This window comes from Gossypium raimondii, chromosome 9 (genome assembly GCF_025698545.1).
Source record: "Gossypium raimondii isolate GPD5lz chromosome 9, ASM2569854v1, whole genome shotgun sequence".
Lineage (NCBI taxonomy): Eukaryota > Viridiplantae > Streptophyta > Magnoliopsida > Malvales > Malvaceae > Gossypium > Gossypium raimondii.
Genome location: NC_068573.1, coordinates 45,699,915 through 45,725,803, shown reverse-complemented (window position 1 = coordinate 45,725,803; position 25,889 = coordinate 45,699,915). Strand labels below are relative to the sequence as shown.

The window sequence follows — 25,889 nt, the reverse complement described above, 5'->3', positions numbered from 1 at the left end:
TAAAATTAAGTTGGTCTTTGTCGGCGTTCTATAATGCTGCATATTTTGCAATAATCGGGAACAGGTATTGCTCGAAAATGACTTCTTTTGTTTATTATTGTAACCAACGTGCATACGAAGCTGGCCTTGGGAGGACTGGATGTTTTATCCAGAGTTCCAGGATCTAGAACTACGACTAATTACATTTACAAGAAGAAAAAAGATAGAAATATCACCATACTCTTTAGGCACCCACCTCAGTGCCATCTCTCTCGTAAACTCAGCTTATATACATTTCTTAAGCCATTAAAAGAAAGGGAAAGGTCCATTTCTTGCTCCATGATCAAATAACCATCTTTGAATGACGATTGAACATGGTTCCAAGCAGGAACCTTGCAGTTCTCACTTCGAAAATTGAAGAGAACAGTTGTAACCATTTTTGGTGTTTTTTAAGGCTCTACTACATTCCTTGTATTAGGTTCAGGCTATCACGGTTGGTATTTCTTCACTGTTATGATGATGCATTTGTTTCTGGACAGCTTTAACAGCCACCACTCTGGCAGCATTGGCTGCTTTGTTTGCAGCTGACACAGCTTTATGCACTCTCTTGTCAATCTTTGCAACGTCACGAGCTTTCTCAGCAGCTCGCCATGCTTCCTGTATATATAGTGTAGCAAATTATAAGAGAATTCATAGCAGTTCTTGGTGTTATCTCGGAAACGTAGTAGTTTTTATTACTAGGCACCCTAAACCCTCAGGTTATATTCATACTAACGAGTTAATGGTAATTCAATAGTGAAGCCGTTATATAAACGACACCTGGACAGCCTGAAGGACTCTGGGTCGAGTATTTTGTGCGCTAAGAACATCGAGAGCACCATTTTGCCAGTGACCGGATTGTGCCTCACCATTTCTGAAAGTGTATGTACCAAATCCCTGCCTTCTTCCTTCATGCCAAGCCCCCTCATAGCGGTGTCCATTTCCAAATTGATAAACACCAAAGCCATGCATCTTGTCGGAAAAATATTCCCCAAAATATTCGTCCCCGTTTCTGCATTTTGAGTTGTAAAACCTCACAAGTAATTAGAACTGAAATCTACGATGGGAGATTAAAACTGTACGTAACGGGGAGCATACATTACACAACAACATGAAACACAATGGAGAAACCAACAAGAAGCAAAGAGAAAAATAAAACCAACAGCTCAAGTTAAAAAGGCAAAGAATTCTAAATTAATGCAAATAAGTTTCGCATGACACGATTAAAGATGAATTCACCTGAAGTGGTAATGACCAAGTCCATGTTTAACACCCCACTTGAATTCCCCCACATACTTGCTGCCATCCTCACAAGCATGAACTCCACATCCATGGCACTGCCCATTAGACCATTCACCAGCATAAACATCACCAGTATAAAACCTATACACCCCAATTCCATGCCTTAATCCCTGCCTATATTGACCGCGATATCGGCTCCCTTTTGCCCATGTTTCCACACCATAACCATCATATTTCCCATCAACCCAATCCCCTTCATACCTCCCTTTCATATGGTAATAATAAACCCCACTCCCTGAACATTTCCCCTTGTGAAATTCACCCTCGTACACATCCCCGTTACTGTAAACTTGTACCCAAGTCCCCGAATTCGCCTTCTTCTCAGATTTTGGCTTTGACCCAATTGACCAAACAACTGCTTTTGAAGATATGGAAGATGAACCTAGTCGAGTGAACTTGGCAGGCAAAGAGCGAGCAAGAAGTAATCGAATCGAAGGCAAGCGAGGGAGTGCAAGGTTGAGAGAAACCCAAAGGGTAAGCAAGAAAGCAAGCAAAGCGAGAAGATTCAACACGAGGAACCTCCGCGGATAAGAGACCAAGAAATACAGCGAAGGCAGAGCAAGCAAAACAAGAAAACGCAAGTGGAAACAAAGCAAACGGCCACGGTTCAGATGATGAACGAGTTTCCTACCCAGTTCTTGAGCGTCGAAAGGAACAGCAATAAAAGTAAAACAAGAGGTGGTTAAAGCTAATCTATCAATCCTTTGGCGGTGATTATGGCGGTTCTTGAAAGAAGACGGAGTTGGGGAATGAGAAAGGGGATTCTGTGTCATTACAGACCTCTTGTGGGGTGTTGAGAGAAGGGCATGAGTTGGAGAAAAGTCATTAGGTCTTTCCTGATGATGGGTTGTCGTTGTCGATGGTGGTGGTGGTGGTGGTGGTGATGGGTTCGTTGAGGATGGGATTTGGATGATGAGATGAGACCTGTTTTGAGTGGGAACATTTGGATTCTTTTGTAGGTTGTTTCGATTGAATCGATGATTATCCAAGGAAGGGATTAGTAAAGAAGTGGAATGGTCGAAATCGGAAGAGATGCAGTCGCTGCTTGCTTTTCCGATCTCTTGATGTTTCCCGGATTTCTTTTGATGCATTTAACATAAAACGGAAACTAATTTATCTTCTTGTTTCGGTCTGAAAATTTTCTCTGTTACTCTGTTTTTTGTGTTTCTAATACATTAGAGACGAAAGGTCGAAAACCAGATTGGGGAAGCAACATATATTAGAGGGGTTGACAGGGGCGGTTCTTTGTCGAAAACACCCCCCACTTTCCTGATATTTTCTTAAATGTCACTTTCTCCTTTTTTCCTCTTCAAATCATTTTCTGGAAAATAATTTTAAATTTATTTATATATATACCATGATTAATCATTTAATCAAATATTTTAATTTTTAATACAAACAATAAATCTAAAAAACTACTACATTTCTAAATTTAGACAGATTCCAAGCACTTGAAATGGACCTATCACGTGACCTCCAACACATTGCACATACTGCTGCTTAAAGCAGAAAATATACCCTATCCTCTCTTAAGCTTAACTCTAAAGTTGGACCACTTTTTATTTATTTTTTTGAAGGATAATATTGTCGAATTTTAAAATGAATTTCTCCAATCATGTTATCCAATGATTAATACTTTTGGTAAGCGAAATTAATTATTATGTTTATCTTAATGTTCCTTTGTCAGACTACAAACCTGTGTTGATCCTATAAAAAAAATTAGACATCAATTAATCAACTTTACTATAAATCAAGAGCGTGAGATTCTCAAGTATAGACCATTCCCTTGATAATTCATGTACGTGTATTGACAATGCAATGCAAGTGGATCTACCATTCCCTTGCTTCAGTTTTCCCATCTCACTATTTTCCTATATCCTTGTTTCTTCACATAACATTTCTCTTTTACTGGATATTAATGAGTTTTTCCATCATTTCTTCTTTGATCACGTCCACGTATGAGAAAGTGACAGCTGGTTTATATGATCCATGCATTTAATTGAGTTCAATGTGGCTTAAAATCTAAGCTTAATTTATAGTAATTAATTAGGTGAGCTTGTCAAAATTGGGTACTTAATCATCAAATTATTTAGATAATTATGTGCTAAAAGAAAGTTGATGAGCCTTGAATGGAAAGCAAGATCTGCCTGACAGCTGCCACTTTGTTTGCCCTTTTCAAAGATGACACCTCCTAATTTCATCTCTTTATTTCATGATCCTTTTATGCTAATTTGTCAAATTTTGGTCTTTGTATTTTAAGTTAGTTTAGTTGTTGGCAAATATATAAATTTGAACCATAGATTTTTTGTTAATTTGTTACATATAAATTGTTTAATTATTGATTTCTGTTAATTCTTTACTGTTAATTTCTATATCAATAATTTAATAAAAAAAGTTTAACAGTGTCACCAATTTGGACTAACTTTACTATTACTGTAAGGAGCAAAGATCAATTTCTAATAAATTAAAACAAAATGACTCACTTTTTAATTTTCATAAAGTAGAGGGATTAAACTTAAGACTAAGCCGAAAAGTTTAAGCCAACTGTAGGAGCAGAATTAAACATTTTTCGTATTTTTTGTGTGTTTTGAATGATACCCTGTATGCATATGGAAGATAAGGCATGAAAATCCGATAGCTTTAGAAAAGCAAATCAATGAATTTGGAAACTTTTGGCCTTTCTATCAAAAACTTCAGTTGGTGGCATGTATGCAAATAAAGCAGCTCATTAAAATGATTAAAATTAACTTTTTAATATGCCACTCTCATATGCCATTCGCTAAAATAATTAATATTTTAATTTATTAGTAAAAGTAATATTATTTATAAAAATATTTTAATTAAATAAAGTCATAAAATTATTAAAATAGACTTTATGTTCACATTAATTTACGCTTATTAGTTCAGGATAATTATCACTTAATATACCATTCAGATCGAACAATTATACATTCTCATTTAAGTATATTATTTATTACTTGAACATTAGAATATTCTTATTATATTAAATCTAAAAAATGAATAGATTAAATCTGATAAACATTAAACCACACTTTATATTAATTTCTATTTGAATTTATACACAAGCAATATCGTATTATAAAATATCTTAATTATTTTATATTTATTAAATAGATAAAATATTGAATAATAATTACTTATCTCATTTAAATAAAAAATATATGGTTAATTAAATTAAAATAATCAAATGCATAAATTCATGTGCACGTGAAAATTAATAAAAGAATTGAAAGAATGCAAGCTAAAAAAATATTTTTGGTAAATATCAGTGGCCATTGTGATTGTGATTAATTCTCTAAGCTCGATGCAATTGGGCCATGAAACTTTCAATTAAATACCAACAACCCACCTCAACCCTGAACTTAATTTTCCAAAAGTAACAAAGCCTACAAGGTCGGATCAAAACCTGATGAATTTAGGTTAATTTGCCGACTCTGTACATCAATCATATTTTAGCCGCTACCCTTTGAAAAGAAAAAAAACTCGATAGCATGCTTTTTTTAGCCTTGTGATCAATGTCAACAATACAAACCAAAAAAATAAAAAAAAACAAAAAATGGCTTAAAGCCGAATGAATATGCTAACCCGAGCGAGTATTCTCCGACAACGTAGCGACCTCGTCTACTTCGGTATTGAAAACAAAGCTTGGAAATGTAGTTGTTATGTCTCTGCATGGTTTCATGTAACAAAATGGATGAGGTTCTGGTTGAGTAAGGTTTTATTTCTTTTTTAAAGTGAGCTCAGTACAACATCGGTATTATGTACCTTAGGTATGGGAGGGTCATTACTCTCAATAATGATGGATTACGGGAGACAAAGCTCTTCCATTCATGCATATCTATCTTTCCGTCCTGGTTAGTGTCGGCATCCATGAAAGTCTGCTCAAAATCACCATGTCCGAACACATACAAACGTTAACATTATCTATGGTTTCATGTATGAACAAATACTACTTGGAGTCTCGAATACAATTCCAACAATTTGTCTATAGGTTTGAAAGGCAAAGTAATTAAGGATTTCGGAAAATACTGATTGAAAAAGATCAGCACACGTATTTGACAAATTTCGAAACCGTACCGTAAACAATTATTTTATGCAAGCCATACCACAACAAGCTCTCACCTTATCAAGTATTGCCTCAATGATTTCTTCAGATAACTTCATTTCACATTCACTTAAAAGCGCAATTAACATTTCCTTGACCTGACAAAATAAAAAAAAGATAAAGTTGCACGAAAGAGGTTATTACATGGATGATTTGCAGCAATCTATAATGTTTAAAACCAGTTTTGCTCAAAATAATGCAACATATATCGCCCAAAGTACCTCTTGACGTTCGATAAAGCCTGTTCCATCCATGTCATAAAGCCTAAATGAAACTGCAATGTAAAACCATCCAACTTAGAAAAAAGAGATGAAAGATTAACATGATATGGATTCAAGAACTGTTTACTTACAATTTATCTTGTCCTCTTGCGAGGTATTCGGATGGAAGACATTGAGTGCTCGAACAAAGTCAGCAAAATCAATGACTCCCTTCTTATTAGCATCAAATAAATCAAAGATCTGCATGTATTAGAAGGTTGCATGAGTAAAACTAATTCAAATCTTGTTAACTTGTTCCCCTATAAACTATCTTGTTAACTTGTTCCCCTATAAACTAATTCAAATCTTGTTAACTTGCTCCCCTATTTCATAACTCTCTCTATTGGTACCACATTCACAGTTCATAGAAGGAAACCAAGACCAAGTAAAATGCTTCGCACCAAGTTGTGCAACTGAGACCATCTAGGCCAGTGATAAGTAGTCATACATTAGGGTATGTATGCCAATGCTAGCTCAAAAGAAACAACATAATGACCACAAAAAAACAATGTCCACACTCAAACTGTTTTGATCATAACAAAACAGCATTATACATGCAAAAGAAAAACCAGATTTCTTAAACCATGCTTGTACTTAATGGACTGAGTGACATCAAGTATTTGAACTGTATAAATAGTATTTCTACAAGATATTTAAATTCCCATGAATATATATATATATATAAAGAAACAAAATGTATTACCCGATCTGTAAAAATGTTTTTCTTCTTATTATTGTGAAACAGAGCTAACCGAAACTCTTCCTGCATATACAACAGAAACATTAGGTATGCAATACATTACCAACTCATACATGACATACACATGTGATAATCCTAATCTCGAACTACATTAAAGACAAAGCCTGAAATAACTGGTTGATACAGAGGAATCACTGAAACTTTACTTTGCTAATCAGCCCATCATCAATCAAAGAACTGCTAATGATCTTAAATAGCTCAAAGAGTGCTTCAACTTCACTGACACTAACTGCAAATTCATTGAAAACCAAACCATATGGTCAAATTGACAGAACAAGAATTTTCCTCTATGTTTCACCCGATAAAACACAATAGGGTACATGCAATGAACAAAAAATTTGTAAGAATTTGCAAACTTACAAGCAGTCTCTGAAGCAAGTTTGACAGGGTTTTCCCGTTTGGGGCATAGTCTTTTTGCTTTACATTGCAAGCAGCCCATTTACTGGAAAAATTAAAGAAAAAAAACAACAACAATCTTTACCATATTCTCTTAGCAAAACCATTGTAATCCTGCATATGTATTTCTAATCCAAAACAATTTGGAAAACAAAGAAGATGAAAAGCTAAATCAAAAGTTCTCAGCCTAAAACGAAACGTTTCAACAACAACAAAATAAGATAAATACCCTAAAATTCCTCCAAAATCATCGAAATTGTTTCTGAAAAAAATTAAAATTTTAACGAAATGATTACAATTGGATCATAAATTCATTTTTTTCCGTTCGTAGATAAATTAGTCTAAAACAAATCCAAATGTAACTCAAATTAATCAATGCAAATCCAAATCCGTTTACGCTTTTCATAAACAAATCAAAATAAACAAATTCAATAGTACCACTAATTTCATCAACTTACCGAAATTTGGCCGAAAAGCTAAAAAATACGTCGCCTGAAAGAACAGAGGAAATGAAGCTGTAGAGAGAGCTTCAAATTCCTATGTACTTTTAACAAAGAACGACGAATTAATATGAAGAGAATTCGAGAAAAACCGAAGCCTCATATAAAGTAAGATAAAACAACAACGAAAAAATCAAAAACAACTTTGACGGCTTAGTCCGACAGTTGAGAGATCCCATTTTTACGCTGTTTTTTTTTAATTTAATTTTTTTCATCATTCTTTTAATAATTTTCAGTTTTCTTTTGTTTGTCTGTTTTTGTAGTTCGTTCGCGCTTTATTTAAAATATTTTTATCCTCGTATAAATTAAATAGATTAAATTTACTTTATTAACCGGATAAATAATAATAAGGGTAAACTACATCATTAGTCACTAAATTATTGATAAATGTTCATTTTGGTCACTAAACTATTCAAAAATTTCCATTTAAATCATTGGATATTAAAATCGATTGTATATGACTTTCTCAGTTATTTTTCATTAAACAATTTGGCTGTCACGAATCAAAGTTCAAAGAGCTTTTTTCTCGGATTACCAACACTAACCATCAGATCGACTTGAATTTAAGATATGTTTTTCTACTCATCGATGGGTATCAGTCTACCGTACCGATCATCGAATTTTTTTTAAAAATAAATAAACTTAACGTACCACTGATTTAAATAATTTTTTATATATTTCAGTGATTTAAATAAATTTTTGAATAATTCAATGAACAAATTATAACTTTTAATTTTACATTGAATTTATTTGATAAATAAAATAAATTAACATTGAAAAGTTAGCAAAATTTAGAAATACAAATATTTAATCAATAGTCGTTTATGATAACTGAAATGAGGTGTTAAAATTGAATTAAACAATGGATTAAATTGGTTGAGCCAGAACTTGATCTAACAGGTTAATTATATAAGTTGAATGAAAAATAAGAGAATTAATCTGACAATATATTCGTTCAAAAAAATTCTTAAAAGATAATAAGTTGAAAATTATATATAAAAAAACAGTTAAAACTGATAGGTTTTTTCATATGGTTTGTGTTTTTAATCATATTTTATCCTTTTTTAATTTTAAAAATAAATATACATTTTCATTTGGATTAATATACTATTTGGTAATTGAGTTTTCCTTTAATTTTTAATTTAGTATCTGAGTCTTGCTTTAATATTCAAATTAGTTCCTGAGTTTTTATTTTTCAATTTGATACTTGAATTTTTTTATCCCAATTAAGTATTTGAGTTTAGTTTTAATATTTAATTTGGTATTTGAAATTTTTTATCAAATATTTTTACTAGAGCATATATTTCATATATTTATTGGTCAAATGTTTGGTTGGGGTACTAAATTAAGTGCAGAAGTCATACTTAGGTACGAAAAATTGGGCAAAAAACCTTAAGATACCAAATTGGATATTGAAGCTAATCACTTAGATACCAAATGCTATATTTCATTATAGTTAGACTATTCTTTCAAGCAATAAATCTCTTCTACATTAATTTTAATTTAATATGTAATTCAATACATAAACTTTAATTTTGTGCAATTATACATATAAAATTTTGGTCGTGATTTAAATTTATACATGAAACTATAGTTTTGATTCAATTAAACATATTTAAAGAAATAAATATATCAATTTATTTTTATATGAAATAAATATAATTATTTATGTATGCAATATAAAAACTATATGATATTAATATTAATGTTTTGAGATTCATCCTATAGAACCCAATAAAGAAAGTTGACTTCATGAACGCTAGTTGATTAATAATAAATCCTTGATGAGTACTTCTCCTTAGATTCTCCTCTGTTTTCACTGTCAACCACCCTCTCCCAAATCCAAATCACTACCATCTCATTCAACCATCCCAAAGTTTCTAAATTCGTCTCTGGGTTTTTCTCTTCATCCCTTAGTCTCAAATGGGTCGTAGGCTAAACGATCCAGAACACTCCCGTTTTGCCTCTCTCATCCTGCTCTCGGTGGCTCTCTTATCCTGTGTTTTGGTCTATGCAGTTGTTTCGACTTTCTTGAACCCCAATGTGGGTTCTCAAGATTCGAGCTTTGAGTCATTGGAAATGGTGGCGAGTGGTGATTTTGGGGAGAAGAAGGACGAGTGTTGTAGAGGCATCGAGAATTTGGAGCTATGGGGTCCAGCTGTGAAGTGGGGATCCGAGTTCAAGTTCAATTCCTCCGCGGAATGTTGTCAGGCTTGCAAGACCATGTGTAGTGGCAATGATGGACCTTGCTTGTGCGATACTTGGGTCTTTTGTGGGAACAAGGAGGCCTGCGGATCGAGATTTGGGGAGGTGAGTTTTTCCTTCTTTAATTCGCTTATTTGATTGATATTTTTTTAAAGGTTTTCATAGATGAGTGAAATTCCAAAGTGGATGATTCCATCTTCTTAATTGTTTCATTTTTATGTTAATGATTCGTGGTTGTTTCACTTGACCTGTTGAATGCATTAGCTGATTGAGAATTGTTAGACCATATGGTGCTGATAAAGCAAATGTATTGTTCTCTTTGACTGCGGTTGAAGTTTTGTCTCTAACCATGGTATGATTTGGTCTTATCGGCACAAAATGCTCTAACAAGTATTGAAACGTGATGATGCTATATTCTGCTCCATCTGTTTGGTCTGATGCTGAATGTAATCATTGGAGAATGGTTAACATGGTTACATATCAAAACATTATAATTTCATTTAGTAGATTTGCTCAAGAATCTCGGCTTGCATAATCTCCTTTTGCTATTGAATCTTACACTTCTATCTACACTTCTATTTAAGATTGTAGTATTTCATTTGCATTCTTCTATCATGGCTTAATTCAGTGCTGCATAAGGTAATTTGAATTTTAAAATCACAAGAGCCGTAGTCTTATATATTTATCATTTTGTTTTACTAGTGTTGGTTGAAGAAACAAAAGGACCCTTTGTCCCCTGATCGGCAGGATGCAGGAAAAAGCGTTATTTGGACCTCTGGGCTCATCTTTGGGAAAGGAGAGGTTACAACATAAGCTCAATGAAAGTTTCTTTTATACTATACTGGCTGCATAATCTGATATTTTAAGTACTATTTTTTCTATTGATTATTTTCATGAGGACAATTCTTCTTTAATCTTTTTTATTGTAGAAATTTCATCTATCTATCATGTCAATAACACCTCTCCAGCTTCGATGATCATTCTTGCGTCTTCTCCATTCAGGGCATTGTTGGGATGGAAACTGAATATGGTACTCTTCATATAAAAGTGAGTACTTTTATTTTTAAGATTCTTTTTCTTTTCTATCTGTGGATCGTGTGCATCAGTGTCATAGAGTGTCGGACTTCTAGTTATGGCTCATTCAGAAGCTATTATCTTTAATATTGCTTCATCCTTTTTAGCCCCTTTTCGCTAATTATAGTGGGAAGAAACATTAATAAAAGATGATTCGCTTGCTCCTGTTTCTTTAATTTTTTTTCTGGTTGACATGTTGAATGTACGACGAAGATGATCCTTTTTGAAGCCACCAAATTAGTAACACCCCGAAACAATGTTGTCACCAATTATTCTTTGTTTGTTGCAGCTTTTCCCAGACTGTGCTCCGTATTCCGTGGCCTACATTCTTGAGTTGTTAACAATGCGCCATTGTGTGGGTTGCCAATTTTATCGTGCAGAAAGCCGAGGACAGTCCTGGGATTCAGAAGGAAATCACATAAAAGATGTAAGGCAATTTATGAGCATCTGCTTGTTTCTTTTAGGGCTGCTTCTGCCATAAGATTGTTGCTGTGCTATCTGTTACAAATTTCGTGCTTTAGTTTAATTCTAGTCAGTAACTTTCTTCGATTTTGCTTTAAGATCGAGTAGCTCGCTGAGCTATAGGACTTTATTGCTCAGACTCTTCATCTTTCTTAAGGTACTCATCTGAAACAAATTCGGACATATAGTCCTCCAAGGACTCTCCTAACACATGGAAACATTGAAAAAAAATTAAACATACCCTATATTCACACCCGAGTCTAAGTAACATAGATCTTCAATCTTGCCTATTTTATAGCAATTTAAATCGTGATAAAAAGGTCTCAAAATCCATCATTCCCCTGCTATTTGCTCTCATTTCTTCTTTTACTTCTGTTTCTTAAGCTAGAGAAGAAAAATTCTTCCAATAGTTCATTTGAGGGTCAATCATTCTAGTAGGTAAGAAGTAGATATTGTTCATGCGTGTTTGTCTATATTCTTAAATCCCGGACAATATGCTTCTAGCTATTGAAGATATTATATTTGTAATACCAAATTTGCTACGAATTTACAGGCTCCTTATGGTCCACCATTCGCACTGATTCAAGGAATTCTTGAAGCCCAAGGAACCCCATTCAACAAGATGCCAACTGAGGCTTGCCCTACCATAAGAAGGGGATCAGTTGCCTGGATTGGCTCTGGTCCGGAGTTCTTTATAAGCCTAGCGAACCACGGAGAATGGAAAAACTCATACACCGTGTTCGGTTCTGTTCTTCCTGAAGACATGGAGGTTGCTGAAAAAATCGTGCAACTGCCAACCAAATCAGATGTCTGGAACAACATTAACGTGTCTGTCTTGGAAAAGCCTGTTCCTTTGATTGTGCGAAGAATGAAGAAGAGTCTTGGAGATCTTAATTCAAATGTGAAACCAGAGTGAAGCTGATATACATATATACATACATATATATATTTGTTTTATACTACAGTGTTGTACAATTTTCTTCATATTTTCTTTAAACACATTTTCCCTTTTTTCCCCTTTTTCTTTCAAAGAAGTAAAACAAAGTTCTTGAGTTACTTCATTGTTCTCATGTATTTTCTTGATAAGTTGCTGAATGTTTATGTAATTTTCAGTTTAATCACTGTATGTTTATAGTAAAGAAAAATATTGTCATCTTTCAAGCTAACTCTTTTAGTTTTTTGGTTTAAATATCTATATTAGATAGGGCAATTTACCAGAAAAAGCTTTTTTTTTTTCCAAAATTTACCGAAATGGGCCGATTTTTTGATTATTTACCGGAATGGTCCATTTTCCGGGAAATCGCGCCCACGTCAACGCGATGTCAGGGTAAATGGCAGAAGGTTGCGTCCACGTCAGTGCGATCTCCTGCCATGTCCTGACATCGCGCTGACGTGGGCTCGATTTTGACGTTGATTTCACGTTTGGGTTTTCTGGCTTTTAGGGTTTAGGGTGCAGGCTTTTTAGGGTTTAGGGGTCCCGGAAAAAATTATTTCGAGTTGACGTCTCTGGTCAAATAGTATAAAATCGCTTCTACCAGGATGCTATTTGAGAAGAAATTGTGAAATCGCGCCCTCGTGGATGCGATTTTGCTACAGTAGGTCATGTAAGAAATAAATTTTTTTTTTTCTGATTTTTCTGAGCAAATAGTATAAAATCGTTTCTACGAGGATGCTATTTGAGAAGAAATTGTGAAATCGCGCCCTCGTGGACGCGATTTTGCTATAGTAGCAAGTTTGGGCTGAGGCTATAAATTAGGCAGAAAATGTTGTTAGAATTTATAAGTCATAGCAGAAACAATTTAGAGAGGCTAAGAAAGTTAGAGTTTCAAAATGAGTGAACGTATTAGTGCTGTTATTTACTACGATGGTGAGGTTTGCTACACCGAGAATGGTGTTGTCTTTTTTTCGGAGAATACGGTGCGACTGTCATTTAACCAGAACATAGATTTGACAGAACTTCGTAAAAGAATTAGGCGTAAAATCTTCGGAACGACGCCAATGAAAGTTCTGTCAATCACGTATCGATTTTGTTCTTTTGTTGATCCGGTGACATATGACTCGTTCGACATAAAAAGGTGCTCGTAGCTTGGAGGCAATGGTGCAGACTCATCTTGCTAGTGGACCAACTTATATTGAGTTATATGTACAATTTACGTCGCCAACTGATGTACTTCCGTCCGGTGTTCGAGATGTATACACGACCCTTGGCCGACACTCGGTAATCGGGTTACAAAATACGGAACAACCCATGTTCAGTAGAGGTGTCAAATGCACATCCCCCGCAAGACACTCTGTTGGTGGATGGGACATCTACGTCGGTGGCTCGACATTTGATGCTGGAAATACGTACTGGAGGACTGCGTCAAGTTCTAGTGGATGGCAATCTACATCCAATTGGGAACGTTATCAAATGTCCAGAAGAAGGGATGACGTACTACCTATGACGTCAACCGGTGAGGGGACTTCGTACGCTGTATATGATTGTGGGTTAGAAGATGACTCCGATGTGGATCCACCTCGAGAGCCCGGGCCGGATGGTGCAGAAGTGAGATTATTTTCTGAACCGGAGCCTATTCCAACAGAAGGTGAAGATGCTGAAATGAGTTCAGATGATGAAGAAAATCCATGATTCAGAGCATACTCACCTCCAGCCCACATGCATAATGTCGATCTGTCAGCAGATGATGCGTTAGAGTTTCCAGATCTACTACACCGGTTGCGCGATCTTACAAGTTCGGGGATAGATTACGATGAACTTGAAGTTGGTAATCAGTTTACCAACAAGGATAGTTTTATTGGTGCTTTGAAACAGCATAACATCAAAAACAGCGTTAATTACCACATCATTAAATCAAAATCCGATAAGTTTGAGGCGAAGTGTGCGGTGCAAGACGACACATGTTCATGGAAAATCGTCGCCTCGTTAAGGAAAAGGACGGGGTTATGGGAGATAAAAAAGTACAAAGGTCCACATACATGTGCTGCAGGTACAGGATTGAATGTATCTGAATAATAATTTTATTTTGCAATGTTGCATTATCTAATGTACTCCCTCTGTAGGTATTTCATAAGATCATCCCAAAATGGATTCAACTATGTTAGCCAGCTTGATAATGCCCATGATAAAAGCAGATCCCAGGACTTCAGGGTTTTTAATTAATTTTAGGTTAGGTTTAGGGTTTTTAATTAATTTAGGTTAGGTTAGGGTTTTTAGTTAATTTAGGTTAGATAAGGGTTTTTAATTAATTTAGGTTAGGGTTAGGTTAGGGTTTTCAATTAAATTAGGGTTTTTATTTTATTATATCAAATAATATCAAAATTTTCTTAAAAAATTTCTATGCGTATTACATCAAATAATAAAATTAAATACGGCAATCAATGTCTATGACCGGGGGATTCGGTTCCACATGGCGGCCGTCGACGGTTGTGCGCTAGATTCCTCCTTCCTCTAGCTTCTGGCGGCGGTTGTTCTTCCTCTGGTGGTGATTGTGCTCCTTCCTCCGGTGGTGGTTGTGGTTCTTCCGGTTCCGCATCTGGTTGTCGGACTTGGGACGATGATCCACCTTCAAAGAATAGTGTATGTGGAGGTGTTTGCATCATAAACGGCGACGGTGTTTGAAAGCCATACGTTGCTGGCGATTGGTAAAAAGGAGAGCTCCCCGAAGGCATAGTCGATCCCTCCTGCGCCGCTGGCATAGATATCGACGGTCCGCTCGGTATAATAGGAAATGGAGCTGAACCGGGCATTTGGCTCCAACCTGCCATAGTATTCGGAAAATGATACATGTAAGGGTTAGGGTACATATAAGGGCTAGGAAACATACCTGGCATCATAGGGAAAGGCGGTTGCGTGGGTATCATCTGTTGAATTGTCGCGTCGTAATCGCGCTTTGCTCTCGTTAGGGCGGTGATTGTATGCCCGCTGATGATGCGCCGGGTGACTGTCTGGGCCTCGTTGAGTGGCTGCCTTCGAAGTCTTCTCCTCTTGGATTTAGAGGCCCGCTCCTTTCCTTTCCGAGACGTAATTGCCGTTGCCTCTCCTCTGGCGTAAGTAAATACGGCTTGCCATGGTTTAGGATCCGTGGCATGTATTCTGGAACACACGCTAACTCCGGAACGATGATTGCTTCCCGAGTAGGTAGATATTCATGCCGATTTTTCCACATTTCCGTGTACTCGGACCAGTATCTAGGCCAATCCGTACCTAATAGCTGAAGGTCGATTTTGTGGTGCTCGTCAAACTCCTCAGGGTCCGCAGGAATCGGTTGTCTACATCCAAACTGCCGTAGCACTCTGTCTGTCTGGTGGGGCTCCACGGTTGCATAGTTGATCAACACCACTTTCACGTGCCAAGCGTTCGGATTTTGTAAAACTCTTCGGAATTATCGCCCAATTGCGGATCCTCGTATGGTGTCCATTGAAACTATATGAACATGATAGAAATATTAGTTATATACATAATACTAAATACTAAATACTAAATATCAATCGACTAGCGAATGTATGGAAATATCTATTTGCAATAATACTTACTTCTGCTTCCGACCGTTGGTCCAATAGAAGCCGTATATCTTCAAGTTCAGACGGTAATCCACGAAAACTTGCCAGATGGTTCCACCTAAGTAAATAAATTTTTAGCATACTTTTATTGTATAAAACTACATAATAATTCAAAAATGTAATATAAAATTTACATCGTTACAAGTGGGAATGTATATGGGTGGTTCACTCGAGGACGTAGAAATGGAAAGCGAAACCGTGCCCATGATTGCAGTAGTGAAAGGCAACCTCCGATGTTTGCTCTCCTCGGTCGCGTCGCCCCGCACATCTCCCGATATAATGTTGCCAAGACGGCAGACCCCCAACTAAATTCACCGGCTCCTCTAAAATCAACGAGTTTTAGCAGCCACCTTAGATGTACACTCTCGTGGCGTGTCCCAAGATCGATAACCTCCAATTATTTGAAGAATGTATGATCGAGCATATTGAATTCTTTGGATTTCGATTGAATTTACATTCGGCTCGGGGAAGGTGGCACGTAACCAGCCCATCTCGACCTTACCTCCATCCATTTTTTCCGGAATAGCGCCCAAAAGCTCGTAGCACACCGCCTCCCAATTGCTAGATTGGGCAGACCCGGTGACTGGGTGCCCTTCCACCGGCAATCCCAAATGCATGCTGACATCTTCTAGAGTGATAGTGCACTCTCCACATGGAAGATGAAATGTGTGCGTCTCGGGTCTCCACCTCTCGATCAACGCACTAATCAGTTTCGGGTCCAACTTGAATCCCCGGCCTACCGTCGCCACGTGCCAAAAACCCGCTTCCCGCAGGTAGTTCTCTACTAACGGTGATGGAGGAGCATGCATATTCCGGATATGGCATTCCAATACCCGATCTTCAGACTTTTATAACAAACAATAAATTAATAATTATCTAAAATACATAAATAAAAAATCTTAAATAATAATTACAAATTAAATTTAATACTTACCATTTTCATTTGCTCCACCGATATGTGATTGCTATCAAGACGAGTCAATGATCCGCCATTGATGAAAATATAAAAAAATTTAAAATTATTTTAAAAAATATAAAAAAATTATAATTATTTTAAAAAATGGATTTGAGAGAATTTTGGAAGGAAATTAAAATTAAATATGAGTTTGAGAGAATTTTGGAAGGAAATTGAGAGAATTTTGGAAGGAAATTGAGAGGATTAGAGAGGAAAATTAGATAGGATTTGTTTGTGAAAAAATAAAGGGTGGGGGTATTTATATATATATTTTTTACCGTTGGGGGGAGCAACGGTCAAATTTTTGACCGTTGGGGGTACTGTTCACGCGCGGAGAAGGTCGCATCCACGTCAGCAGGTCACGCCGACGTGGACGCCACTTTTCTCGCCATTTACTCCCGACATCGCTACGACGTATGCGATTTCCGGAAAATGGACCATTCCGGTAAATAATCAAAAAATCGGCCCATTTCGATAAATTTTGAAAAAAAAAGGGTTTTTTCTGGTAAATTGCCCTATCAGATACATATATGATTTTTTAATAAATATCATATATTCAAGTTTGATTTTTTTCTAAAATGATGTTTATAAATTTGTAAGAGAGATTAATTATTAGCATAATCCAATTGAAGATATAGAATTAGCTACATTTGAGTATCTTGACTCAGTGTGAGGCAAATCGAGTTTTCGTTTTTAAATAATATTAAATTTTTTTAATTTAATCTCACATTCAAAACATAAAATCATTCACCATGAAAATTAAATTTACTTTTTACTAGACAAATACTATTAATCAATTAATTTAATATTATCTCGAATCAAAGTTGGAGCTGTCAATCTATGTTCTGCCTCCCTTACACATTAGTATAATTCCGTGTGATTCCCAGAAAAAAGGGGCAAAAATCTCCCAAAATATGGAACTAAATAAATTTGTGAGCTTTGGCCAAAAAATAAAATAAACAAACAAACATGTGAGCCATGAGACTAAACGCTGTCGTTTTAGGATGCAAAGGCAAATGCAACAGATATAAAAATCCGTTAAAAGATCCCTTCCATTTCCCTCTCCTCCAATCACTCTTTCACTAAAAACGATGGTGGTCGCAATCCCGGGCTCCGCTAATCTCACCGCCTCAAAACCCTCTCTAGGACTGGGAGGTACCACCACACGCCTCTCTCTCTCCCGCCCGATCCCAAACCTCCACGTCACCAAAAAACCCAACTCCTTCATTGTCGCTTCCGTTTCCGCTTCCTCTTCTCCCTCCACCGGTCAAACCAATTGGTCTCTCGATTCCTGGAAGTCGAAGCCTGCCCAACAACTCCCTGAATATCCGGACGCTGATGAGCTCGATTCGGTACTCAAAACGATCGGGTCCTTCCCGCCAATTGTGTTTGCTGGGGAGGCAAGAAGACTGGAGGATAAACTAGCCAGCGCCGCCGTCGGGAAAGCGTTTCTGTTACAGGGTGGTGACTGTGCAGAGAGTTTCAAAGAATTCAATGGGACCAACATTAGAGACACTTTCAGGGTCCTTTTGCAGATGGGAATTGTCCTCACTTTTGGTGCCCAAATGCCCGTCATTACTGTCTGTTTATTTAACCAAAAAAATCCCATCTTTCTCTAGTTAAAATTTACCCTTTTTATCAATTTATTTTTTAACCTTTTTTTTTGGGGGATGAATTTTTGATAGGTCGGGAGGATGGCAGGGCAATTTGCAAAGCCAAGGTCAGATCCATTTGAGATAAAAGATGGTGTAAAGTTACCGAGTTATCGAGGAGATAACATAAATGGCGATGCTTTTGACGAGAAATCTAGAGTTCCCGACCCTCAAAGGTTGATCAGAGCTTATCTTCAATCTGTTGGTACCTTGAATCTCCTTAGAGCATTCGCTACTGGTGGCTATGCTGCTATGCAAAGGGTCTCCCAATGGAATCTCGATTTTGTTAGAAATAGTGAACAGGGAGACAGGTAAATGCTTAGCCTTTTTTGGAGTTGCCTATTCAGGCCCGTTTGGCATTGTGATTGGAGCTGCCTGCATAGTTTTGCACTGAATTTTCCAGAAAAGAATGGGCATTGGTGATTTAGATTTTAGGCCTTGGATTTGTTTCTTGTTGCTGGCTTTAAAATCTGGCTTTGGATTTATAATTAGGTACATGGAGCTTGCACAGAGAGTTGATGAAGCTTTGGGATTCATGGCTGCAGCTGGGATAACCATTGGTGATCCTCAAATGAACACAGTTGACTTTTGGACATCCCATGAATGCCTTCATTTACCATATGAACAAGCCTTGACTAGAGAAGATTCAACAACCGGCCTTTATTATGATTGCTCTGCTCACCTGCTTTGGGTTGGTGAGAGGACTCGGCAATTAGATGGAGCACATGTCGAATTTCTCCGGGGTATTTCCAATCCTCTCGGCATAAAGGTACATCTTGCTTATTCTGATTTAGAGTCTAAAGTCATTGCCAATTGCTCGTATAAGATTTGTTTAGATGATGATTTCATTCCTATCAAGTATGAACTAAGTTGATTAGTAAGGATTGTTTAGGTAATGGCAATAGTTGTAAGATTTGTTTAGGTAATCCTTGCATTCCTATTTACTGTACCTAGTATGATTAGTAAGCATGCGAATCGATGCGTTAGAATAGTTAAACACGGTTAGACAATCAATGACTCTTGCTTGTTTTGACATCTGAGACTCATAGCGGCATCAATCTTTACTTTGGTTCTTCATTGTAGGTTTAAGTTTTCGAAATCAAACCAGTGTTTTTTTTTCCTTTTTCCTTTTAGTTAGTGGCTGGAAGGAGATAAGGTTTGATGTAGATTTAGTTGTTATGTTTGAATGGTACTTTTTGGTTGCTGATATCTCCATTGCATCGTATAGGTCAGTGATAAAATGGACCCGAAGGACCTTGTGAAGTTGTGTGAAATTCTCAACCCTCGGAACAAACCTGGAAGGCTGACAATAATCACACGAATGGGTGCCGATAACATGCGAATAAAGCTTCCACATCTTATAAGGGCAGTGCGCCAGGCTGGGCTTATTGTCACTTGGGTGAGTGATCCCATGCATGGGAACACAATTAAAGCTCCATGTGGTCTCAAAACTCGTCCATTTGATGCAATCAGAGTAAGACCTATTGAACTTAAATTTGTTAGCCAATTTGTCTTTTGTTGTACTGTAATGAAGCCTAAATGTGATGATCTTTTTCCGGTCTGTTTGCATCCTCTCAGTCTGAGTTGAGGGCATTCTTCGATGTTCATGAACAAGAAGGGAGCTATCCTGGAGGAGTTCATCTGGAGATGACGGGGCAGAACGTAACAGAGTGCATCGGAGGGTCAAACACCGTCACTTTTGATGACTTGAACTCTCGGTATCACACACATTGCGACCCGAGATTAAATGCATCGCAGTCATTAGAGCTAGCCTTTGCCATATCAGAAAGGTTGAGGAAGAGAAGGCTCAAGTCTGCCAAGGAACTTTGCAATGACAATTAATTGTCTTGTGCTGTCTGAAAAGGAGAGGGTTTTTTGTAATAGAATAAATAACCCTCTCCTCTGATGTCCCATTTGAGTTTGGATTTTTGTATGAACTATGTTCTTTGTTTTGCAATTGACATAAAGTAATGCTTGGTTAATGGCTACTATGCAAACCACAATAATAGTGTAGTATCGTAGTAGCAGCAATGGATACTGTTGGGGTTCAAACATACGGTTTAAGTAGGAGGCAATATTCAATGGTGATTCCTTTGCATCTATCTATAAAGCTATTTTCTCTTCTTTTTTTTCTTTCTTCACTCAGCAAAACCAAACCAAGGGGGTTATATAAAGTTTATGTTTCTAAGCAGACAACATTTGCATACAATACCCCGGATATTGCCCCCTCTTCTGCACTTTTTAAGCTTCTATATATTACAATATGTTGTCAACCTGTATGGAAAAAAAGCACCCAAAATTCATCCCTTAGCATTCCAAGTTTGAACAGGTCAAGGGGAAAAAGAGAAACCATCAAAGCTCATTCACAGAATGCAGTCTTCCGAATGCAAAACATGTCAATACTGCTCTGGGGATCTTGCTGAAGGAGACCTTTATATGGTTCTAGTAAAGAACAACCATGTCTAGGGATGGACAACATGTGTGTGCGTGCTCTTAGCTACAACTAGTGCTTGCCTGTTGCCCAGAGTCACAGATGAAGTAGTTCCGCGAGTGGGAACGAACCATTGGATGGTACATCCAGCAGCAAATCTTGGTCAGAGCTTTCATCAACATAATGGAGAGAATCAAGCAGAGGAGAGCTACCATCATGTGGCAAGGTTAATAGGCTTCCTGGACTAAAGCAAGAACCATCATTGTCTACGAGTTCTTTGTTTTCACAAGTAGCCTTCATTATCACCCTTTTGGGGATATTTAAATTCCTTGCTTCTGAAAAATGAAAAACAATTTTTTTTCTTGAGCAAAATGCCTCATAACAATGGCAACAAATAAGATTTAACTCTCAACTTAAAGGTGACATTTATTCAGTCACGGAGAAATTTTCTTCAAATGACTTGATTGTTTTAACTTATTTCTTTGACCCAATTTATGGATTGGTTTGCATAAACTACTCTCACTTAGTTTATGACTTCCCCTTGTCAACAAAACTTGGGTTATTTTCACTTTAAAATTTAATGTCACCATCTAATATTTGATATAGTTTAACAATGTTTATTTCGTAAGGGTGAAATAAGTACCGAGAAAATTTCGAACCTGGAAAATTTTGACATTGGCTGTCGCGTGATCTCTTCATGGTTGCCAAATTATTCAATGCGGTGGCATTTGGTCCTCTAGCAGTTGCACATCCTCCAATAGTACTTTTACATTTCTGCAGACAAAGAAACGCTGAAATACTTGGGCATCCAACGAACAAACTAAGTTCATGTCAAGATATCCCTATTTAAGAAACCAATTCAAACCTTAAGTACATGACAGTGTTCCACCCAGTGGGATTTCGTCAAATTGAATAAGACAAGTCTTTTCAAAGTCTTACAGTCTTCAGCTTTCACCCCAGGGACGGAGATCTTAAAGACCCCTTCCTCAAGAAGTTTCTGAAAGTAACATAAGTTCTCCTTGAATTGAGGGCTTTCAAACATGTTCTCGAGACTGCAGTTGCAAGGACAACTATCAGTGATTACACATCGTGTTTCAATCATTGGCCATTCCATTCTCTTTAGGTAACCAAAATAAGAACAGGATAATTATCAGTGAACGCATTGCATTATATACAAAATGTAAACTAAAAAGATATTATTATCCCTCTCTTGATAGAAAGGTGAGGCACCTATCCGGGAATTTGGAAGAGTCAAGTGGAGGCAGATACTGCAGCAGCTGCTGCTGCTCCTCATTTGTTAAATGTTTCATAAACTCCTCAAAGTTGAGAACATCCTGCACCACACAAAAATCTCGTCAAATAATGGAAAATGAACATATGTGCAGCAAAGTACACAAAATTAAAGGTTCGTCGTGCTCAATTTAGAATTTTTACGAAACAGCAGCCATAGAATTGAGATCTAAAGAAAAAAAGCAATAAGGAAACTTACATTCAAATCTATTTTACACAGTGGTGAATTGTGGCTTTCAAGCATTAGTGATTTTTCATGTTGAACCTTGTCCCTGCCAAATGTCAAAAAGAAAAAAGAAATGTTAATCAACATGAAAGCATTATTCTCCAATTTCTCCACGATTCCACAGAAGCTATAAGCTTATATCTTACACCTAAATGTCTTCCTGAAAAAAAATGTCTACGCCTCGCATTGTTGTAGGAAATGTGCCTACTCTATTCCCAAAAATATATTATCTAAAAGTGGTCACGGTAAAATTCCATAATATCTAAGATAAAAAGACCGCATGATAAAAACTGCTACTAGTTCCATAACTGGCAGATTCAGTTGCTACTAAAAATATTATAGCTAAAAGATGTACCTCCTAAGCTGCTCATGCTCCATCCCTTGTCTAGCTGTATTAGCCTTTTCAATTCCATGTCCCGAAATTTTGAAGCCCTTGCTATCATTATATGTTGGGAAGCTTGAACAATGTGAATAAGCCTCGTTCACTGAGTATTGCTTGTTTTCAACTGAAAGAGAGCTAGCTTCTGATTCCTCTTCTCGAGCTATTGAGCTTGGATGTCTAATTAGAACACTTCCATGTCCAAATTCAAAAGAAACCATTGGTATTTGACTCTCGAGAAGCAAATCCTCCTCAGAAGATCCAGAGAAATATGAAGACTGCTGTTCGTGTAAAATAGAACATAGATCTTTTGTAAGTTTCTCCACTGGAGATGGCTTTGGACGATTTACGCATGTTCTTTTCTTAGAAGGTACCATTGAGTCCCACACGTTAGATTGAGCAGGCCCTGGAGAAAGACCAAAAGAGAAGACAACATAAATCAGTATTTAGGACCATTCTATGACTACAAACATTCTAGTAGAATGAAGCAGCTGGCATCAGCCAAGATGAAGCTGACAACAAAGATAAAATATGAGGATGCAAAAGATGAACAAGTAAAGGAAAATTTAATATAATAGCAAGAGGCATAATCGGAATCACGCTGTCAATCACATTGTTTCAACTTACAACTAGATATTTAATTTGAGTTGTCTCTAAGATGTTTCTGTTGTTCATAGGGAAGAAATATTATGAAAGCATGTGAAACCTTCAGTGTCAAACCCTAATGATTATACTTTTAGGAAGATATACAATTGTTTTCTAGAATCATTTTCAATTGTATCAAGGACTGAGATATCAATTGAATTTATTATATGTTCCCCTGAGTCTCATTCCTTAAAAAAGAATGCAATCTATTCTCATGCAGTCAAACAACTAGTAATGAGGAACACTACTGAAGTTGTGTCCAACCTGTCAAGTCACTAGCATCTGCACCACCAAATTGGGCACAGCTTTCGGAATTAGATATGGCTGATCCAGAACTGGACCTATTACTTGTATCATCGTCCACAAACTTACGGAAACCCTGGTTGTAATCAGGGGCAACTACCATTGTATCATGATTTGGCTTTCTTTTCAGAAATTTCACTTCTTTGTTCTTATTTATAGATATGCTCTTCACTCTGGAAGCTCTATTATCCTCATAATCATCAGGTTCAGCCCGGGCATGAAGTGGGGTATAGTTTGCTAGTGTCCCTTTAGTCCTCCAGCGTGATCCGCAAGCATTGCACAATACCGGCTTCTCAGGAGGTCCATTGCGCCAAAGAGGAGTGCCTATCACAATGCATTGTTGTTAGTATAGTACAGTATAATTTGATAATGCTTAATAACAAGAGCTTTAAAGGGCCAAAATTTTGAGGTGAGGGAAAAGAGCAAAGAGTATAAGTATATTATTGACCAAGTTGTAAGACAAGAAAAACACCATCAAATAAATCTTCTTGAAAATATGATAATAGGACAGACATCTTTCACCTATCACGGGCAGACTAGAGTAAGAACCAAACAGGAGGATCTTGCGTTAGTCCTTAAAAGATGACATCTAACAACACTGATTTTAATTGCTTAATGTTGGGAGCAATTCCTAAAAGAAATTCAGATTTGATGCTCTTCTCCTCAGCAAATGTTATCAAAAATAACAAACAGGAAAGTACCTGCTCATTAGCATTGAATTAAACAAGAGCAAGAGATTATATAAAAAGAGAAAATGAGCAAGAGGTCCATTAAGAAATCAATGGCAAGTGCATTCATGAAGGAGTGAAAACTCAAAACAATGATGTTGCAAGGAAATACATTTCAATTGAATCAAAGAGGACTGAGGTTTGACTTGATATTTAGGCTTATAAATATCCATGGAGCAATTGGTAAGCAATACAAATTTGATGTTGAATCTGGAACTGCCAGAATTCAACAGCATAGCCTCTGCAATTCCACAATATCCAATACGATCCAATCTCACTTTCCTTTGTGAGATATGTTGGAACTCTGAAATAAAGTCAAAGAAGACCAACCCCAAGAGTTATAAGGCTGAAAAAAACTGAATTCCATACAAAATTCTCAAGTTTAAAGCCTTACATGGATTAAGAAAAAGGAACCCTGTTGTTCTAAATCCATATACAAACATAATTAACACAAAGAATAGCATATATTCTGAAATTTATCATTTTAGTCAATGTTATCTTGTTCCTTTTCCGCATACAGTTATTCCACTTACAAATTCGAATGAGAATCATTTATCCAAGCACAAAAAAATCATACGCAAAAAAAAAATACTGATTTATAGAAAAAGGTTGAACATTTACATAAATTCCAGAACTCAACTTTTTTTTAATAACTTTATATCCAAAAAGTTAACTGGAGAAACAAGAACTCACTTGTAACTCCACAATGATAGCAAGGTCCTTGCTTGCCCATATCTTTCTCTTTTGCTCAAGGGAAGAAAATAAATTAGAGAAATGAAAATAGTTGAAAATAACAAGAGTGGGGAAAAAAACTATTATTGACTAAAAATTGAAACTTTTTTTATATAAATTTGATTGGTTCCTTCAAGCTTTATATGACATAAGGACATTAAAAGGTATTCTGAAACAACCCAGAAAGCTTGTTTAATTTGCAAAACAAAGCAAAATGAAAAAAAAAAGGTACCCAGAAGAGTTTTTATTTCATTTTATCAGTCCAATAAACCTATATATATATATAAAAGCAATAAAACCAAGCCCAAAAAAATAAAAAAAAGAAATGAAAACTTTTAGAGATGGGTTTTTGAGCTTGAAATTTGTATAGTCCAATGGAGATTTTAAAAGGAAAAGAAAGGAAAAATAAGTATGAAGAGGAATCTGATAAATGGCTTTGAAAAGAACGTGAAATTGGGGGAAAAAGAAGAGATAGTAGCTTCGTGTGTTTCTGTGTAATTTGTATATTATCAAAGTAAAATGTTCTTTCTTTTGTATTTATTTATATGCATTTTATTTTGATTAAAATAAAATTCTACTATTATGCTAACAAAAGATTTAAAAATGAAAATTATTGAAGGAATATTATTGCATATGTCCTGTTGACTACAACCTTTCAGATTTGTTGATTTTCTATAAAATAAACTTTCCCACAAAAATAGAAATTTGGAAATAAATTATGGGATTTTTATTCAATTAATACAATATTTTTCTGGTTGGAGACTAATTTTTAAATATGTCTTTATTTTAATATTTAATCTACTTAAAAATTTTGGCCTAATCTCAACATATAATCAGGCCAAAAAATTAAATATCTCAACATATGAGATTTTACTCCAAATTTTA

General features: G+C 36.2%; 5 protein-coding genes across 7 annotated transcripts; 2 read left to right on the top strand and 3 right to left on the bottom strand.

Annotated features, from left to right (window-relative positions):
- Positions 1-67: 67 nt before the first annotated feature.
- LOC105800293 (uncharacterized) lies at positions 68-2,524 on the bottom strand. The gene is made up of 3 exons (XM_012631322.2): positions 1,258-2,524; positions 799-1,030; positions 68-636 (listed from the first exon to the last, which is right to left on the bottom strand). Exons 1-3 carry the CDS (start codon positions 2,409-2,411, stop codon positions 460-462), a joined length of 1,563 nt encoding a protein of 520 aa, XP_012486776.1. The 5' UTR covers positions 2,412-2,524; the 3' UTR covers positions 68-459.
- Positions 2,525-4,617: 2,093 nt separating this feature from the next.
- On the bottom strand, positions 4,618-7,518 carry LOC105800291 (calcineurin B-like protein 1). The gene is made up of 9 exons (XM_012631321.2): positions 7,321-7,518; positions 6,827-6,908; positions 6,613-6,695; positions 6,410-6,469; positions 5,799-5,907; positions 5,668-5,720; positions 5,464-5,544; positions 5,107-5,219; positions 4,618-5,009 (listed from the first exon to the last, which is right to left on the bottom strand). Exons 2-9 carry the CDS (start codon positions 6,903-6,905, stop codon positions 4,922-4,924), a joined length of 666 nt encoding a protein of 221 aa, XP_012486775.1. The 5' UTR covers positions 6,906-6,908; positions 7,321-7,518; the 3' UTR covers positions 4,618-4,921.
- A 1,609-nt stretch (positions 7,519-9,127) lies between these two features.
- LOC105800290 (uncharacterized) lies at positions 9,128-12,269 on the top strand. Its single transcript, XM_012631320.2, has 5 exons — positions 9,128-9,672; positions 10,270-10,368; positions 10,570-10,614; positions 10,931-11,068; positions 11,657-12,269. Exons 1-5 carry the CDS (start codon positions 9,286-9,288, stop codon positions 12,017-12,019), a joined length of 1,032 nt encoding a protein of 343 aa, XP_012486774.1. The 5' UTR covers positions 9,128-9,285; the 3' UTR covers positions 12,020-12,269.
- A 5,396-nt stretch (positions 12,270-17,665) lies between these two features.
- On the top strand, positions 17,666-20,394 carry LOC105800289 (phospho-2-dehydro-3-deoxyheptonate aldolase 2, chloroplastic). The gene is made up of 5 exons (XM_012631319.2): positions 17,666-18,198; positions 18,304-18,581; positions 18,763-19,039; positions 19,499-19,744; positions 19,849-20,394. The coding sequence occupies exons 1-5, from the start codon at positions 17,710-17,712 to the stop codon at positions 20,110-20,112; spliced, it is 1,554 nt and encodes a 517-aa protein (XP_012486773.1). The 5' UTR covers positions 17,666-17,709; the 3' UTR covers positions 20,113-20,394.
- On the bottom strand, positions 20,371-25,512 carry LOC105800288 (GATA transcription factor 26). 3 transcript variants are annotated; one of them, XM_052620767.1, is made up of 9 exons: positions 24,966-25,512; positions 24,385-24,576; positions 23,506-23,868; positions 22,573-23,002; positions 22,191-22,263; positions 21,932-22,035; positions 21,567-21,753; positions 21,361-21,475; positions 20,371-21,036 (listed from the first exon to the last, which is right to left on the bottom strand). In XM_052620767.1, exons 1-9 carry the CDS (start codon positions 25,003-25,005, stop codon positions 20,798-20,800), a joined length of 1,743 nt encoding a protein of 580 aa, XP_052476727.1. In that variant the 5' UTR covers positions 25,006-25,512; the 3' UTR covers positions 20,371-20,797. The 3 variants fall into 3 exon arrangements, with proteins under 3 accessions (XP_052476727.1, XP_012486772.1, XP_012486771.1); XM_012631318.2 differs by lacking the exon at positions 24,385-24,576 and having other exon boundaries at positions 24,966-25,510; XM_012631317.2 differs by lacking the exons at positions 24,385-24,576; positions 24,966-25,512 and adding an exon at positions 24,017-24,303.
- Positions 25,513-25,889: the final 377 nt, after the last annotated feature.

What these genes read in the sequence shown, in the direction of transcription:
- LOC105800288 (XM_052620767.1), bottom strand. Translation starts at nt 25,005, where the DNA reads ATGGGCAAGCAAGGACCTTGCTATCATTGTGGAGTTACAA. An exon ending in TGTGTAAAATAGATTTGAAT is followed by an intron (nt 22,036 to 22,190) that starts GTAAGTTTCCTT and finishes TGTGTGGTGCAG; the next exon opens with GATGTTCTCAACTTTGAGGA. An exon ending in TCTTCCAAATTCCCGGATAG is followed by an intron (nt 21,754 to 21,931) that starts GTGCCTCACCTT and finishes TTGCAACTGCAG; the next exon opens with TCTCGAGAACATGTTTGAAA.
- LOC105800293 (XM_012631322.2), bottom strand. Translation starts at nt 2,411, where the DNA reads ATGCATCAAAAGAAATCCGGGAAACATCAAGAGATCGGAAAAGCAAGC. An exon ending in CTTGGTCATTACCACTTCAG is followed by an intron (nt 1,031 to 1,257) that starts GTGAATTCATCT and finishes CTCAAAATGCAG; the next exon opens with AAACGGGGACGAATATTTTG. An exon ending in GAGTCCTTCAGGCTGTCCAG is followed by an intron (nt 637 to 798) that starts GTGTCGTTTATA and finishes CTATATATACAG; the next exon opens with GAAGCATGGCGAGCTGCTGA.
- LOC105800291 (XM_012631321.2), bottom strand. Translation starts at nt 6,905, where the DNA reads ATGGGCTGCTTGCAATGTAAAGCAAAAAGACTATGCCCCAAACGGGAA. An exon ending in GCAAGAGGACAAGATAAATT is followed by an intron (nt 5,721 to 5,798) that starts GTAAGTAAACAG and finishes TTTACATTGCAG; the next exon opens with TTTCATTTAGGCTTTATGAC. An exon ending in ATGACCCTCCCATACCTAAG is followed by an intron (nt 5,010 to 5,106) that starts GTACATAATACC and finishes GAAACCATGCAG; the next exon opens with AGACATAACAACTACATTTC.
- LOC105800289 (XM_012631319.2), top strand. Translation starts at nt 17,710, where the DNA reads ATGGTGGTCGCAATCCCGGGCTCCGCTAATCTCACCGCCTCAAAACCC. An exon ending in CCAATCCTCTCGGCATAAAG is followed by an intron (nt 19,040 to 19,498) that starts GTACATCTTGCT and finishes TGCATCGTATAG; the next exon opens with GTCAGTGATAAAATGGACCC. An exon ending in GTCCATTTGATGCAATCAGA is followed by an intron (nt 19,745 to 19,848) that starts GTAAGACCTATT and finishes GCATCCTCTCAG; the next exon opens with TCTGAGTTGAGGGCATTCTT.
- LOC105800290 (XM_012631320.2), top strand. Translation starts at nt 9,286, where the DNA reads ATGGGTCGTAGGCTAAACGATCCAGAACACTCCCGTTTTGCCTCTCTC. An exon ending in GCGGATCGAGATTTGGGGAG is followed by an intron (nt 9,673 to 10,269) that starts GTGAGTTTTTCC and finishes TTGTTTTACTAG; the next exon opens with TGTTGGTTGAAGAAACAAAA. An exon ending in AAGGAAATCACATAAAAGAT is followed by an intron (nt 11,069 to 11,656) that starts GTAAGGCAATTT and finishes ACGAATTTACAG; the next exon opens with GCTCCTTATGGTCCACCATT.